This window comes from Ptychodera flava, chromosome 5 (genome assembly GCF_041260155.1).
Source record: "Ptychodera flava strain L36383 chromosome 5, AS_Pfla_20210202, whole genome shotgun sequence".
Taxonomy (NCBI): domain Eukaryota; kingdom Metazoa; phylum Hemichordata; class Enteropneusta; family Ptychoderidae; genus Ptychodera; species Ptychodera flava.
Window position 1 is genome coordinate 33,784,622 of NC_091932.1, and position 16,065 is coordinate 33,800,686.

Genomic DNA, 16,065 nt, shown 5'->3' on the forward strand with positions numbered 1-16,065 from the left:
GTCAGCTTGATAGACAAAGTCATCACTTTCCCGTTCAACAAGTGTCCCTATTGTGTTACTTTTTTTTTCAACTCATAAATTTCAGAAAGAGTCATTCTTTATCTCGTAAATGAATCTTAAACCTGAATCCTATACTGATCAGCTGTCTGACAATATTGAAATGCCACCGCATATTGCAAGTATATGATATCCTTCTAAGGACACTTTTGTTAGAGTTACATAAAGGATGCGGGATATATTTCCATTTGAGTTTTATGCAGTGCTAGGATGTTTTCAGATCAAACATCATTCTGTACCAAAAACTGCAGCCTTTAAATTTTCACAAACACATGTACCTTGTCACATGTCACAAACACATTTATGTGTTGGAAATATCAACATGATATCTTGCTAAACATCTCAAACATACCGATAGGAATAACTGCTGGAAATATAAATTTTACACATGTGGTGCCAGCATTTGCGAAAGCTTGGAAAGACTTACTTCAGCACACAGTGTCCACTGCGAAACAAAATTATTTCATTTGCCAAGGAAAAAAAACCCATACACATATAGAGATACATACACTCATCATATGTTACACAGACACAGACACACAGACAACCACCCACACACACATGTACCAAACTAAATTAGTTTGAGATCATTTGTCAAGAGAAAAATCACACACATAGAGATACACACATTTTACATATCACACACATGTGCAGACATCCACACATACACATTCAAATGCACAAACAGACGAGCGTTCACCACACACACACACACACACACACACACACACACACACACACACACACACACACACACACACACACGCATTACCAAACTAAATTAGTTCATTTGAGATGATTTGTCAAAGGAAAAATCCCACACACATAGAAATATATACCAATCACATCACACACATGGGCACACATACACACACACACTCACACACACAGACAGACACACCCTCTAATACTACTTTGAGGAAACCTCCTTGGTTCTAAGGGGCTTCACAATACCGCAGTGTGTAAGATTTCCTCCTGTGAGTGTCCACCGAGCCACAAATAACCATTATCCGTACACAAGGCCTGACACTGTGCATTCATCACTTTGATCATAGTTCATTTTGCTGGGTAATGTTTTCCGCTTTCATGAAGCTATACACTGACTGATTATGCTCATTATGCTGCTCAAACTGAAGAGAAATCGAATTGATTATTCGTAACGAGCATTCTCAGTTGGGTTGGACAATCAGCAAGAAGCACTGAAAGGCAGTCGCTGCCTTATTTGAATAATAATGATAATAATGCAGGTAGATTAGAGAGATAATTCATAATTGTTGACCTAAGACTTTTATTTTTTCAATACGGTATGATTCAGGGTGACGTATGCTCATGTTAGAGAAAAAGACATCTGGTTTTTAATGGGAGAAAAAAGGCAAAATTCATTGACAAAATATGGATAGCTATGATGGTAATTTTTTGTTTGACATCAGTAAACGAGGATGGATAAAAACTGTAAACCATGCTGAAGAAGTGAAATGTTTCTAATTCATACCTGGCAAATGACGATAAAATCTGAATTATTATTGCGTTGTTGAAGAGAAATTTGCTTCTAAACTTGCTTCTCGTAAAGTACGAATTCGGCGTCCTTCAGTTTAATTGCGTTTGGGTAGATTGTAATGTGGTTTGATTCGGCGGTGTTCTGTTGGTTTGATGGAAGCGGGGGAGTAAAATCAATGAGTCTAGAGACATCATCGATGATGTGAGCTGGCCAGGTCAGTACTGGATGGTAAAACTGAAATAGGACAATAAATTCTGCATTTTATGGATGCCTGAATCCAACATTTAGTGGAAAAGCTCTGAAAATTTTTTTATCTGGTTTCTTGCTTGAATAAGTGTTCATGATTTGCCCTCATTTCTTCAATTTTTTTCTTCGACAAATGACAAATTTCGTTATTTGGATTGTTGTCCTCACCAGAGCTGTTGATTCGGCACTATATGTGAGCTCAGCTCTCACCTGAGGCAGTGCTCCACTTATTTCTCTAACGTCATTATTTTTTTAACGCACAGAATATGACATCTGAAGTGGTATTTATGTGTAATGCCTCCACCCAGCTCCAAGGCATGACATGTCAATAACATAGTAATAGAATTTTCTACGTAATATATGAATAAATTTTTCCTGGGGGAGAATAAGGGGAGGGGTTGTTTTCAGTCACAAGCGGATTAACTGCTATTGTCAGTTGCCGGGTAAAATTTTCATCCTGTTTTTACTTTCAAAATTTAATTCCATATGCTTCTAGCTCTATAAATATTTGTGGTGTTTTTCATTTTGTTTTACAATTTACTTTGATAACAAAAATTAACAAAAGTAATATTAATAACAATAATAGCCATCATGACAAAATATGATAATAATCATTTTTATGATCATCATAAATTCTCATCATATAGTTCAATATGAGTCATTAGCCTCAGGCAAATTAGGATTAAAATATTGTCTCCTAGAATTACTGCTCCCCCTCTTAGAATTACTGCTCCCCTATTTGCTGATTTTTAATTTTTTCAGTCCTCTATACTTCAGCATTGTCACTTTTTTTCAGTGGCAAATCAGTGATCATGTCCATGTTGTATCACTACAAAATTGAACACATTTGTTCTGAAAGCAATATTTGTTGTTTGTTTTTTTTAATCTATTCCACAGCTAACAAATTTTTCAAGTGGGTGACTTGGTATGACATTATAAACCACGACGCTGCAGGCTTTGTTATCTAACATACATCTAACATCTAACATACATGTACTGTATGAGATGTAAGGTATTTTTATTCAGGCAGAGCTCAGCTGTTAGTTCAGAACACAGTGAATAATCATGACAACAGTCAGACAATGAATTAAGTCTTCTAGTATATGTTTTGAAATAATAGACCGGTCTTAAATATTTGACAAGAAAAAACCAATATGGCAGTTTGCCCAGCTACACTTGTCATCAGTGTTCAGCAATCTTTAGCAGCAAAAGTGGTGAATCATGCTAATAATTCGATTCCACGCTCAATAATACATGGAGCTGTCAGTTGGGTCATATCCTTTTCAGTTTAGAGAAGAAACTGGTGAATTGTTGGAGGCAGTGCCAGTACTTTCTCTGTGATGCAGTATGTGTACCTGTACGGAGCCATTCAGGTACCCCCAGGGTTGATAATGGTCCACATCAGTTGTGCCTGTCTGTGCATACATATGGTAGTATATACTATTGACTGGAGAACATTTTGTTTCACCTGCAGTAAATTGGATATTTTACGCATTATTGCCTACAAGTAACTGTCAGTTACGAATGTATAATCAGTCCAAAATCCTTGTTGCCATAGTGACAACTGCACAATAACAAATAAGAAACATCCAGTAGAAAAGCAATCTTTAGAATGACATTTAAAAATTACCTGGATTGAGTATATCATGTGGCATAATCTGTGAATTGATTTTATATATGTTGAAAACAGCTAAACCTATTCAACATGATGCACCTGAGACAGTGAGGGTTTAATCTTTTAATAGAAGTTTACAGTCTATCAACAAAAGGCACTGACACATTCTCAGATTATGTACCAGCGAAACTTCAACAAATTTTGGTTTTGATGTCAAAATTGTATTTACTGTTTGGTTACTTGTGTCCAGAATTAGGAAGGAAAGACATGTTTTGTTTTTCTGTGAGACATCTTGAAAAAGGGGCCGTCACCCATATCATTTGGACAGTAGACCAAGATCTGTGCAAACTAATAGACCAAAGATGTTAGTCTAGTGGTGTTCAAGTGAGATGTGTGTTGCCTCCTTTAAAGATGTAAACCGCAGCAAAATGTAACACCTATTTCACACCATATCATTGCATCATTTAAGTGCCCAGCCTCCGAAGCAAGGCAAATCTCAAGTACTCTGATATGACACAGCTCATCATGCATTCCAGCGAGACAGAGAAACACAAATGACCTTCTGCTTGGAATCTCAGCCATCTTTAAAGGGACAGTAGATGTCTTTTGATCATATTTCTCAAGAAGTTGTACTAGTTGTTTTTTCCTTACAACGCCGCCATCAGAATCTTGAAACAGAAATCGTTTGTGCTAGTAGTTTAGCCTTAAAGGTGATTTGACACTTTCATGAAAATCTTAGCACAATTTCGATAACACATTCTTATAAGTCACTCACACATTACATGTACCTGCAACATTTTCATGTTTTGTCAAGTAAAACTAGCAAACCCCCACCCTTAAACCTTTTGGCTCTATCTTTAAAATACTATACCGAAGAAATTATGCAATGACTGCTATTTGGTTTAAATCATGTCAATATACTGTATACTGTAACTTTTGCATATTGAATTTTCAAAACTTATCTGAACAGGAAAGTCAGAGTGTTTTATTGGCAAGAAGAACATTTAAATTATTGGATAGCCAATTGGTGACCCCTCTCAAAAGTGATCCAGATATTTTCATGTGATTTGTATTAATTTAAGTGTTGTGCAGAAAAAAAGGTGGTGTCGTATGCGTGGATCCAGACTACCAAGCTATGTTGTAGTTTTTGTTTTTCACGTTCGCTTGGAAAAACTTAGATTTGAAAAATAGAGTGCTGTACATGGCAGAAAATATACAAGTCTCAAACCTTAAAGGTATGCAGTCACCTGTATTCTAAATATGCCCATATATGGTCAAAGGGGCGTTCCTTGGTATTCAAAGTGCCGATGTGAGGGTGCTGTTTTTAAAAAGCGGCCACTGGCTTAAAATCTGTTATTGGTTAGATTTTGTCTTTCCATGGTAACTGTGGCAAAATTGGAATGGGTGACAGTGTACCTTTAAGGTAGAATGAGCCTTGGAGACATATTCGGGGCTTCAAATTTTTATCAATTCTATTCTGATCTACTGATTGTGGGGGTTCGTTTTAAAGCTCTTGGGTTAAGAAAAGTTTCCACTGTGTTAGTTTATCGAAAATCAGAAATTTTATTTTACCCACATAGAGTTAACACAGGGATGGCGGCCATTTTGAATTTCAAATCTTAGGTAACCTATCTCTCTAGTACAAGTGTTGCATGGTAACCCATGATTTTTCTTCTTTATTTGGTAAGAGAATGGTCAAAAGTTTCACTGAGGAAAGTTCGAGCAAAAGTTTAGGTCTTTCACTTTCCAGGTTCGCAATACCTCAACCCTTTTCCTGCCAGACAGTAGTAACTGTATCACTTGCCCATCAGCCAAGTCAGTAAAAAGCGGTATTGAGCCAAAAAATGACGTATTTTCACTCACTTGGCTTGGTATGTTATAGCATCTTTTATCCAAAAAAAATCAACTTTATAGTATTATGTTTTCAACAGCCTTCAAATGTACAGTATTATGTTAAAATACATCATATGGAATACGTTGTGTTGCATTAGTTTTGACTATCTTGACCTGATGGTGAAATATGGACTTGACAGGAAAAGGGTTAAGGAGCACATGTACCGGGTACACAATGTAGAGTTCTGCACAGTGAACCTATTGTTGTCATCTGTCTGCAGCTTCATCAAATTTATACACCTTCGCTACAGAAATTTAATATGAAAGTATCTCAAACTAAAAATATTTACAAGGAAATCTTCCTAGTAAAAGCCATCCTTTTCAATCTACCTTTGGGAAACACAGCTCGTCGATACAGCAATTGATAAATCAATGTACCCATACTATTTTCAAAATAGTGTAATCTTGTGAATATGGTTGTATTTTCCACAGTGTAAATACACAGTGTTTTGTCTGTTAAGGTCTAGGATTCTTTTGCAGGTCCCAATGCACCCTCCTTCACCAAAATAAATGTTCCATAGAAAGCTGGATGTTGAGTAAAAATCAAAGTGAAACACTCTTGACTTGATTTTTATGAAGAAATGAATTAAGTGTCCGGGAAAAAAACATGTACTGTTTGCTCAAATTGTTAGCATACATGCATACTGATGAGCAGTAAAAGTATTTTCTGTCAAGTTAATCTAGAATCTCTGTGCTGTTTGGTACTGAAAACAGAGGAGAGATTGTAGACTACTATGAAATGAGCAGAACACTGCAGTCAAAGCCCCCATCACGCATCCCTACAACGTATGAAATCATACAAGAATTCCAGGTCCTTGGTGATATAAAATGAAACACCAAAAATGACTGTTGAAATTGAAAAAAGTGTCCAGGAATATACATGTGGCAGATTAAGGAATCCCAACACAATGTTGAGAGAAGTGGAGAAATACTTTATATCTCAGTGTGAGGTTAAATTAATAACTTGTGTATGTGTTCATGTGTGTAGTGATGCAGTGAATAGCCTAGGGCAGAAATAATAAACAACAGCAAAGTAAATTTGCTATTGCAATCAAACGCGTGAATGATCAACAAACGCATGAATGATGAATTTTTTCTTTTCCAAACAAAGACAATTAACTAAAATGGTCGAAATCCAAAGCCACAATTCAGTGTAAATCTTCAAATCTCTTTACGTTGTCCGCATTACTATGAATATTACATAGTGTTCATAGAATTTTTTTCAGTTTCAATGATGAAGTTTAAGCTATGTATGTAGAATAAAAAAGGTTAACAGGGTTGTGGAAAAGCTGCAACAATTTTTGTGGCTGTTGTCTCAATGTACAAAGTAATCTTGATTAGCAAATTTGTTTTAGAATCATCATTTTACAAAATGAAAAATTCTTTCCTTGTTACTTTGTAGAACAGATAATTTAAAATTCCTGAAAATTTGTATACCTTTTTATGTGTATCAACCAAATTTGGTATTGTTTTATCAAAGCTCAGCTAGCCAAGAAGAATGTATTTTTTATTACTATTTTGAAATTTGTTTAAAATACATATAAGTACATACAGAATCCCAGTTACAAGTTGTGAAAAATGGAAAAAGACTGGTATGTGTATGCATTCTTGAAATTACAAGGTAGCTTGACCAGTTTCCAATCTTTATACAATCTTTCATGAAAGACTACATGAAGATTTGAGGCTGGTTGACCATTTTCCTAAAATGGCCATTATTGTTTTGGCCGATTCCTCCACTCTTAATATAATTTCCATATTTTTAGTTCTAGTTGGACTTCCTTTCCCAGATAATTCCTCAAATTTTTCTTATTGATTTTGTTTGTTGGTTTCTCCAGTGTAAGTGTTATTTGGTAATGAAATTATTTGTTTTCAAAATACAAAATGGCAAAAATTTCACCTTAATGTTATCATGATGACATTCTTAGTATCTTGGTTTTGTAATGCTTTATCAGTATGAGTCAGATTATTTCTCTCCTTAGATTCTAGCTTTGAACAATATTACCAATTGGTAATGATCAAAATATGCACCGTCCTATAACTGTGCCGAGGGGAGTTTCCAAGTCATTTTGTTTGCGTTGATAATGAAATCAGGTGCACAACATTGTCAATAATGTGTGTCACTTGACTCGGGGCAGCTGTCGACTAAGGCATGTATGTATCGAGTTGACGTCACTGCGAAATAAATAATACAACTATAACGTACATGGCCTGGAAAGTAAGGCAGTACCAAAAAACAAGAAACTTACTAGACAAAACATTGGAAGGTACAAAGCTGCTGGTGTTGGTTTCTGAATTGGCGTGGTCGTGACCAATAGAAAAATAAGCAATAATCACATCTGTCAGTTTGCCATATTTTTTGTTCTTTTGAAGTTTGCAACTTTTTTCTATCAACTAAAACGCTGTTGCTTTTCTGGTTGAAAGGTTTTGTTCTGTACGTTCATAGACACGTAATGTACACTACAGGTGCAGTCCAGGTATGTTACCAGAAAAATGCTGGAAGCACACCTATCAAAGCTAAGCAAGCACCCCTTATTCCCAGTGTTAAGGCCCAACAGTACCATAGAATATAGTCAATGGGGTTATACCATTCAGTCATGGGGGTTAAACTGCAAAATATGCACACAATTTCTCTGGTCATGAGGTATAAGTTACTACATTTAAATGAGATATAGTCCACAGATGAGGTAGAGGGATCATACAGACAGACTACACCTTTACAGGGATCTCAGATTGTCTGATGAGGAATGTGTGTCGTTCTTGATTCTTTCACCGGGCAGCTTCATTATATAATTGCTACATTCCTGTTTGAAAAAAAACTCTTGTTGCTTATTCAATGTCTTGTCTGAGATCATTAATTCACAATCTGTTTGTTGCCTTTCCAAATTGTGTTTAAGAAACAAATATTTTCAGTACTGGATAGGATAATTTCCAGTTTATTATCATATCTAATGATAATTATGATATCATCACTTAAATTGCTGTTTTTTAATCATGTTTTCTTTGAAAACTGATAATATCAACGATTCGTTGTGTTTTTGATGATTAATAAAGGTGGACCAAAATGTTGAAACCTATACTGACAGTGAAACACGTATATTATTGATAATTGTTTTTGTCTCATTTATCCGGCCACTTGGCATTTTTGTCCTTGGTGTATGTGTAGGTCGTTTTGTTGTCTATTGTTGGATATCAAACAAAACCGATGAGCACATGTCAGTTGTGGTTTTAACTCGGCCAACAAGTTTTTGGTGTTGGTGCAATGAATGGTGTATCCATTACATATACATGTTCTGTGTGACATCACTATTAATATGTATGTTTAGTACTTTCCAAAAATGCAACCCTTTTAGCACTCTCCAAATTTATAGCATTAAACTGTAATTTTGAATGTTGTTATGTTGGACCTTCGTTTGATTGGTAAATACAAAAGAACTACCACTCCAATGCTGAGAGAAAAATTTAACCCTTTGAGTGCGGTACTTTTTCCTGCCAAAATTTCAGTTCAAAATTTTAACCAATAATTTGAAGTTTTTGGTAACTTTTTTGCTCTGAATGTATATCACTTTTGATTAGCTACAGTTTTTGATCAAAATTTTTAAAAAAGATCAGAAAAAAAATTGTCTTTACAATTTATGATGATGACAAAAACTGACTGTGGCTCTAGGCCGTAAAAACTGAACGGTCCCTTAAAGGGTTAATTAAAAGCATGAAATTTTCTTTTTTGTCATGTTTTGTGGGACGTCTGTAAACATGAAATGCAAACAGTTGAAGTGAATTGAATTGAGTTCTTTATTCCCGGCAATACAATAAAAATGAGAACATTTACAAATTAGTTTGTACAATGGGAAAAGGGGGGTCAAAAATAGCTGCAAGGCAACTAGTCTAGTCCCACCCTTTGAATCCATTCGACATATTATGAAATAAAGTACATTAACTAGGCATGAAATTTTTAGGGAAAATGTTACCATATAACTACCAAATCAAATTTCTGTAGCATTGGCCGAGCTCTTGTAAATAATAGTGCTTGATAATAGAGACTATTTTGACAATAAAACTTTTGTAAAGAATGAACAAATTTTCATAGATTAAAAATGTATTATTTAAATTGAACTGGCTGTATCCTTGCATTTACTGGTTGGCATTGTTGTCTTATGTAATCTAATTTATACTGAAACAACTCATATTTGGATGTAGACAAAAACTCATTGGGAGACCTGTCTCAAGGTCACAGGATATTCAGTTTCCAGTATTCAGATGATATTCTTGCTTTTTTTTGCATCCGTCTTGTTTCAGATATTTTTCTGTGAAAAAAATATCTATATTGAATTTACCATCTGTGGGCCTGTGTTTAGGGCATAGCATTTGCTGAACAGCTGTGCTGTTGAAAGAAATTCATAGAAGGGTTTGGGTTTAAAAAATTGCTGATTAATATTTTTGTTTTGTTTTATAAAAGATGTCTTCATTTCACATTTTAATCACAGAACTCTCATGTCAGTTCAGAGAAGTTTAATATGTGAAGGTTTGAAACATTGGTTTTGGAATGTGTTTAATTACTTTTAGTGCTATTAAGATACAAAGTTTTGAATCCATAACCAATCCAGTCATGGGGTGTGTGTGCAGAACAAACAGAACTTTACAAACCTTGTCCAAATATTTTAACAAACAAGTTACTATTGGTGCTTGAAGGAAAGTCAAACTTTGGATGTCAGGTGTTTATGTAGGCACATAGCTTGCTAAGTTTCAGCCTCAGCTGTATATTTTGTGTATATTTCTTGTGTAACACCAATGGTGAATCTGATGTGCACTGAAGTATGCCAGAATCTTGCCAAGTACTTGTGATTGCCTTCCAGTGGTGAACAGTTATTTTTATCAGTTTTTTCAAAGGATGTAACTGTAAACAGCTGTGTATGCAACAGACCCATGTATGTGTTTTTATGTCACCAATGAACGTGTCAAAACAGTGGTATTGGCCAGTTGTAGGGATCAGTAATGATCAAACAGTCCAGATATACGGTACGAGTTTGTCCTGGGTTGGGATGTTTTGCATCAAGGGTGATGTATGTTCTGAAAGGATGGTATTGAGTTGTGGCATACCTTAGGCAAATTAAGTCCCAATGACGTGTAATGTTGTCACTTTCAACAGTTGCTGACGTCTACAGGGAGTTGAGATCTTGTGTGTTGCAAATGGCCTTGTTGTCATGCAAATGAGGAAGGGGGATTGAGTTATGACATCATGAGAGAAATGCAACGTGAGATATTGATCATTTCCCAGGCCACCGCACTGCTTAGTTGCTTATCAGATGTTTGTCTTCTTTGAGCCGTCTTGGATCTTGCAAGTCAGAAAGGAATCCGTTGTCAGTGTGTGAGCAGTAACAGCACCGTGGCTGACTTATTCACGACATGTTGTGACTCTCTGAGCTGGTGAAATCAGACAAGCATACAAATCCATTTCATTTGCGTCACTTCCGACACCAAGCAGACCGGGTCACGCATACGTACACTCACTCGCTCACACCATACACACATACATACACACATACCGCCTTGTTACTGATTCATCGAGCAAGTCGGTCAACTCTTTTGCCGTAGCAGAGATAAGACAAGAGAAGTCTCTGAAGGGCTGCCACACAGGCCCTAGAACAAAACTTAGCTTCAAGCTTCGGTAAGTTGGTCAGCATTTCTGAACAGTTTATGAATGTATTGATTCATTTGAAGTCTTCTTCACCTGTGGCTGAGTAATCTGCAACAGTTTTTGAGACATGATGGCATTGTAACTCCTAACTGTGGGTCAATATTTGTTTGGTAATCAATGTTTAAGTACCACAAAGAGTCACATATTTAGTGCCACATTTCAGTGGACAACCGGACAAGGTTTGATCTACGTGTGTTGTTTTCAATTTTGAAACTTTTTCCCCTGCCGCCCCTACAAATGACAAAGCCAGAGCCCCCAAACTCAGAAGTGGTCGGTGATATTTTCTAGATTTCTTTACCTTGTGTGTGTGGATGACAGCCGAGGCCATGGAGAGAAGTTGACTTTTGAGCAGTCAAGCTTTAAGATGGCTGTTCGGTGGAATCTGACGTTGGTGTAGGTTCTTTCACATGGCATACCTCTCCAGCACTGATGGTTTGGATTTAGATACAGCAGAAAATAAGGTAATTTTCCATTGTTTCTGTGGCAGCAATATTTTCTTAATACAGTCAGATGTAAATTATTCACTCACAACCCTGCAAGTCAGAGCATTCTGGTACTTATGCTGATTTTTTTTTTGTGTAATTCATGTAGTGCAGGAAAGTTTTGTTGTAAACCATGCATATAATAAATCGATAACTATCAGCGAAAAAAAAACTATGCCTTAGATGATCATCTGTACAGGAAAGACTGTGCAGTAGCCGGGCTGACTTGGAATTAAACGGACTTTGTATGGCTTCCATTCTACAGTGGCCATGATTTAAATCATATTCTATGTGTAGACACGTATCAGTATGCAGTACATTTGCTGCCAGGCCAACACTACAGAAAAGGGGGGAAAAAAAAATCAAATTAAAATTGAATGATGTCGTTGATCTGTGGACTATCCATGGTAACAAGTCGTTGGCGTGTAATCTTTTCTTTTTTGGTGTGTTGTGAGAATTTCAAGTTTTATGTCTTCTTTGGTAGTAATTCTAGGACAAGATTGATGAGGGGAACATTTGACATTGCCAAGGTCAGCGGGCAGATTCACAAAATAGTGTGGATCTCTCTTGTCTTCAATCTTGGCACACTTCTATAAATGTGTTAATCTGCGCAACAAATGCCCACTAATTAATCAGCATGATTAAGATCGTCCTTCTGCCGGCTTTTATTGATTACTTAATGAAAAGCAATTGGAAAGCAACTATAAGCTGGCATGTGTGGTGTGTGGTGAGTAACGTTTATGCTAGTCTACGTGTTTTAAAGAGCTATGAAGAAGGAATGTCCCGAAGAGGAAGAGGCTGTTGAACTCTCAAAGATATGTTTGTCTGGTTCCCCATAGCTCCTTGCTTGACCTACTTAACAGTCAGCGTACTCCAATTTAGTCCATTTTGAAAATTTTGGGTTTTTTCTGTTAAAAAAAAAAACATTTCAAAAGTTTTTTAGTATCTTCAGAAGTGGCTGAGCTGTATGTCGTAGATTTGCCATCTCCAAGTTGTCAAGGGGATGCTATTACGATTCCCTTCAGTGGTGCTGCCATGACGCTGCTTGATATTGGCAGTGTTGCATGCTTATTTTGACGTGCAATCAGACACACCAAAAAAGAAAAAGAAGAAGAAAAAAAACACTCCTGAAAGATAAAACTTGATTTGTGAGAAGTTGGGCAGTACCTGTGGGCATGTACAAATGGTGAACAATAAAATCTAATGGAGTTCACAATGTACTGCTTTTAAGACGACAAATTTGATGGCTGAAGTGTTCTGCAGCATTGTTAGTTACTCGGTACCACTTTCAACGAAGCCGTATGCAAATATCAGCTGGAGTCTATTTTGTTTGAAGCAGAGTAACAGCTAGCTTTGCATTGTCCAATATTTTCCAGCCTCTTACAGCAGTAACCCTAGAAAAGTTTCCACAGCCTGGTAAATAGTTTCATATTGTCTACTTTTGTTTAACTTTTCTTCTTGAATTCATGTGTTGAATAGCTCACAGTGGGGAAGATCCACTGGGCATTGTTCTCTATGGCTGCTGTGGCTTTCACTGAGTTTGTCCTTCAGCCGTTAACACAATCAATATCCAAGGATAAGTTCTTGTTTTCAAGACAATTTTTGTAATTAGTTTAACTCGTTTAAAACACCCCCCTTTCCATGTGTGCAGGTCCAGCTGCCCATTGTAAACAATTGGATTGGACCAAATTTTGGTGTCGGCAAGACTGTAGCAGGGTGCCAGAATGTGTGCTAAATAGATCAAGATATACTTACATTCTAATGAACTGGCAGTATCTTGATTGACAGTTGTTCTGAAAGTGTGTAACAGTAGAATGCTATATTTCCTTGACCAATTGACAGTGGGCATATCATCATCATTTGTCAAGGCAATCCTGAGTCTGCGACATATTTAATGTTCTCCATTTTGGAAATCATCAACAAGTGGTTGCATATCTTATTAATCCTTTTTAACTCGGTTGTATTTTTTTAAACACTTTTTTCTTGAGCTCATTACATGTCCAAAAATTATGAGAAACAACTTTCAAAGTATGTAGAAAGGACTCATCATTATCATTATCTCACTTGTGAAAGACAGTTTGATCTGCAACTTTGTGAAAAATTTGGCATAATTTTGAGAAATTCAGCTCGGTAATAGAAACCATTGTGAGTCAGCAGATCAAAACCTGTGATGAAGACTAAAAAACCCAAATTGATGCAAATAGTATAACTTTTTACATGTATTAAGTTACATTGTGTGTTGCCGTAATTTTCTATTTTATCAAATTTGGTTCAGTCCTGATATGAAAGATTGCACTCCCTAGGTGCAGCAGAGCTCTGTGACAGAGAACCAGCAAAGCTACCTTTCTTCAAGGTGCAGCATGGTTTTTATATTTTTGTGTGATATCAACAGGTCCACATGAGTTGATTGATTATTTACTGAGTCAGATTGATTCCTGGACTGTTGTAATCTCCACAACAACATGGTTTCTGTGTGCCTGGATTGCTGCCCATGCCCCGGTACACTTTATACACTGTGATACATATGTAGTACATGTTGTTTTAGCCAGCTGTCATAGTTTACGTTGTTGCCAAGCTGTGAATACTGCGCACTAGTCATTCATCCATGAGTACGTGTTAAATGCGTGGATGTCAGGTGAAGTTAATGTGTGAAAACTGTAGAGGCAGCATCAAAGGGAAGTGCCCCCCTAGGTTGGTAAGTCATTCCTTCTCCTTGTGTTTGTGGTTCAATGCTCTTGTTCCTCCAAGGTGTGACCTTACTGATTTTACAGGAAATTCATAGTGCAGTAACAGAAATACCTGACATTCTGTGCTTTCCTGTTGTTGGTATTGTGTGTATTGGAAGAGACGTGTCCAGGTATGTCGAAAGATTCAATCACTCAAATTGCAGAAGCTTAGTTGATTGAGATCTGTGTTAATACATTTTGTATTTCACCCAGAGAAAATTATGAACACTTTCCAAATATTACTTTAACGAAAGAAAAGTGTAAACCTAATTTTTTTCCCCAAGCAATAAATACCCTTAGGATTTGCTTAAAGCAGATATAAGAAAGCTTGTAACATTTATGTTATCATCATAAAAAATCCTTCACCTTAAAAATGTTGTGTGTGTGTCGTTCTGGTTTTAATGCTGCAGTTTTCAATGGACGTTCCAGAGTTTTATTGTTGGAAGCAAAAGTGCTGATTATACCAGCTAAAATAAAACAGGCAGCTGAACTGCAACTTTTTCTGACCCCATCATGGTCGTGTTCTAGGTTAATTTTAAACTCAGGGTATATTGTACCCTTGAAGGTGAAATATTTAGAGATATCCTACCCTTGCAAGTGCCCTCTGTCACGCCGGTCTATGAGTTAATGTCAAAAACAGTTCACTCTGACAGTACTGATTTTTCAACACGTACATATCAAGTGATACGACACGAGTACATGTGTCGGTCATGTAGTTTGTTAGCCCTGGACATGCATCAGTGGAGATGGGAAAGTAGCCTTAAACGTCTATACCAATGTTTGGTTACAGTCTATGCTTTCAGGCTCATTTACAATTCAACTTGAGGCTCATGGTTGTTCTGAAGTTTATAAATCAATTTTCTAAACTTTTTAAAAGAGGCAGGATTCATTAGCCTTTCTGTGTAGCCATATTCGTGGCTCCTTTCTGACAGCTGGTAGTGCTATGTGGCAGATCTGTGTATAGTGTAATGTGGATGACAGGAAGGGCATCCTATTTCCCAGTACTGAGGTCCAACTTCACCATTTACCCTTTCTCTACCATGGTTTGGCCCAAACCTATTGTTATCAATTGTGAGTGTGGACTGGTTCACAAGGAATTAGGGATGAGCAAGTTGAAACTGTAGTGTTGCACCCAAATTAGTTTCCAAAAGGACTTACATATGCCAATAGCACAAAATACCAAAATGTAAATTTCTCTCAGTTTGAGGAAAGGATTTGAATCAGTGTTACCACTGCAGCATATACTGTACAGTACATGGCGGAGCGAATGGTCTTCGTATTCATTTCACGTTTTGACAAATTGAATCAATTTCACACTTGCCATTCACAAAGCCAATGACGGATTGTTGCCTAAGCAACAGTGTGACAAATGATTTGTGCACACACACAAAAAAGTGCATCATTTTTAATCACAAGAAGAAGTCCCAGCGTTTCCCATAGATCAGCTTCAGAATTTAACTCATGATTTTTGACTTTGTGTCTTTCATGTCATGAAGGGAGGTTTGAGATTTGAGGAGGAATTTTCATGTGTGGTCTGTGCATGATTTTACATGTAATTATTATGGAGCCCTGCGTGATCTGTAGCATTGAATGAAATCTATCATAGACCCTGAGTAAACTGTATTACGGAGTGAAATATATCATTAAAATTAGTTGCTTTTACTGAATGTTCGACCGTGTGCTATCACTCATTACTTGGATGTTCAGAGAAATTTATTAGCTTATTATACGAGATTTCTGTGAACTGGTTCATTACTAAGCGTGAAAAGCAGACTCTACAGAGCCACGCATACTTTTTTTTCCGGCGACCTTTATGTATAGTGTTAACAGTGATCATTTTTCATAAATTGTAGCAG

The 16,065-nt window shown here is 36.6% G+C and overlaps 2 protein-coding genes across 8 annotated transcripts in view; one reads left to right on the forward strand and one right to left on the reverse strand.

Moving 5' to 3' along the window:
* The window catches only part of LOC139133612 (probable serine/threonine-protein kinase roco5), a 69,247-nt gene extending 58,714 nt beyond the window's left edge, over positions 1-10,533 (reverse strand). Inside the window, exon 1 of the mRNA XM_070700353.1 lies at positions 10,404-10,533. The gene's annotated coding sequence lies outside the window, so the exon portion shown is untranslated. The remainder of the gene's footprint in view (positions 1-10,403) is intronic.
* Positions 1-16,065, forward strand: part of LOC139133613 (high affinity 3',5'-cyclic-AMP phosphodiesterase 7A-like) — a 112,154-nt gene that overhangs the window by 43,592 nt on the left and 52,497 nt on the right. For 2 of the 7 annotated variants that reach the window (XM_070700355.1, XM_070700360.1), the window contains exons 1-2: positions 10,701-10,971; positions 11,290-11,462. The exons of 4 other annotated variants lie outside the window; for them this stretch is intronic. In XM_070700355.1, coding sequence (XP_070556456.1) covers positions 11,409-11,462 — 54 coding nt within the window. In that variant the 5' untranslated portion in view covers positions 10,701-10,971; positions 11,290-11,408. Of the gene's footprint in view, positions 1-10,700; positions 10,972-11,289; positions 11,463-16,065 lie in introns of those variants that run through there. One more of the 7 variants, XM_070700356.1, reaches the window with a different exon arrangement.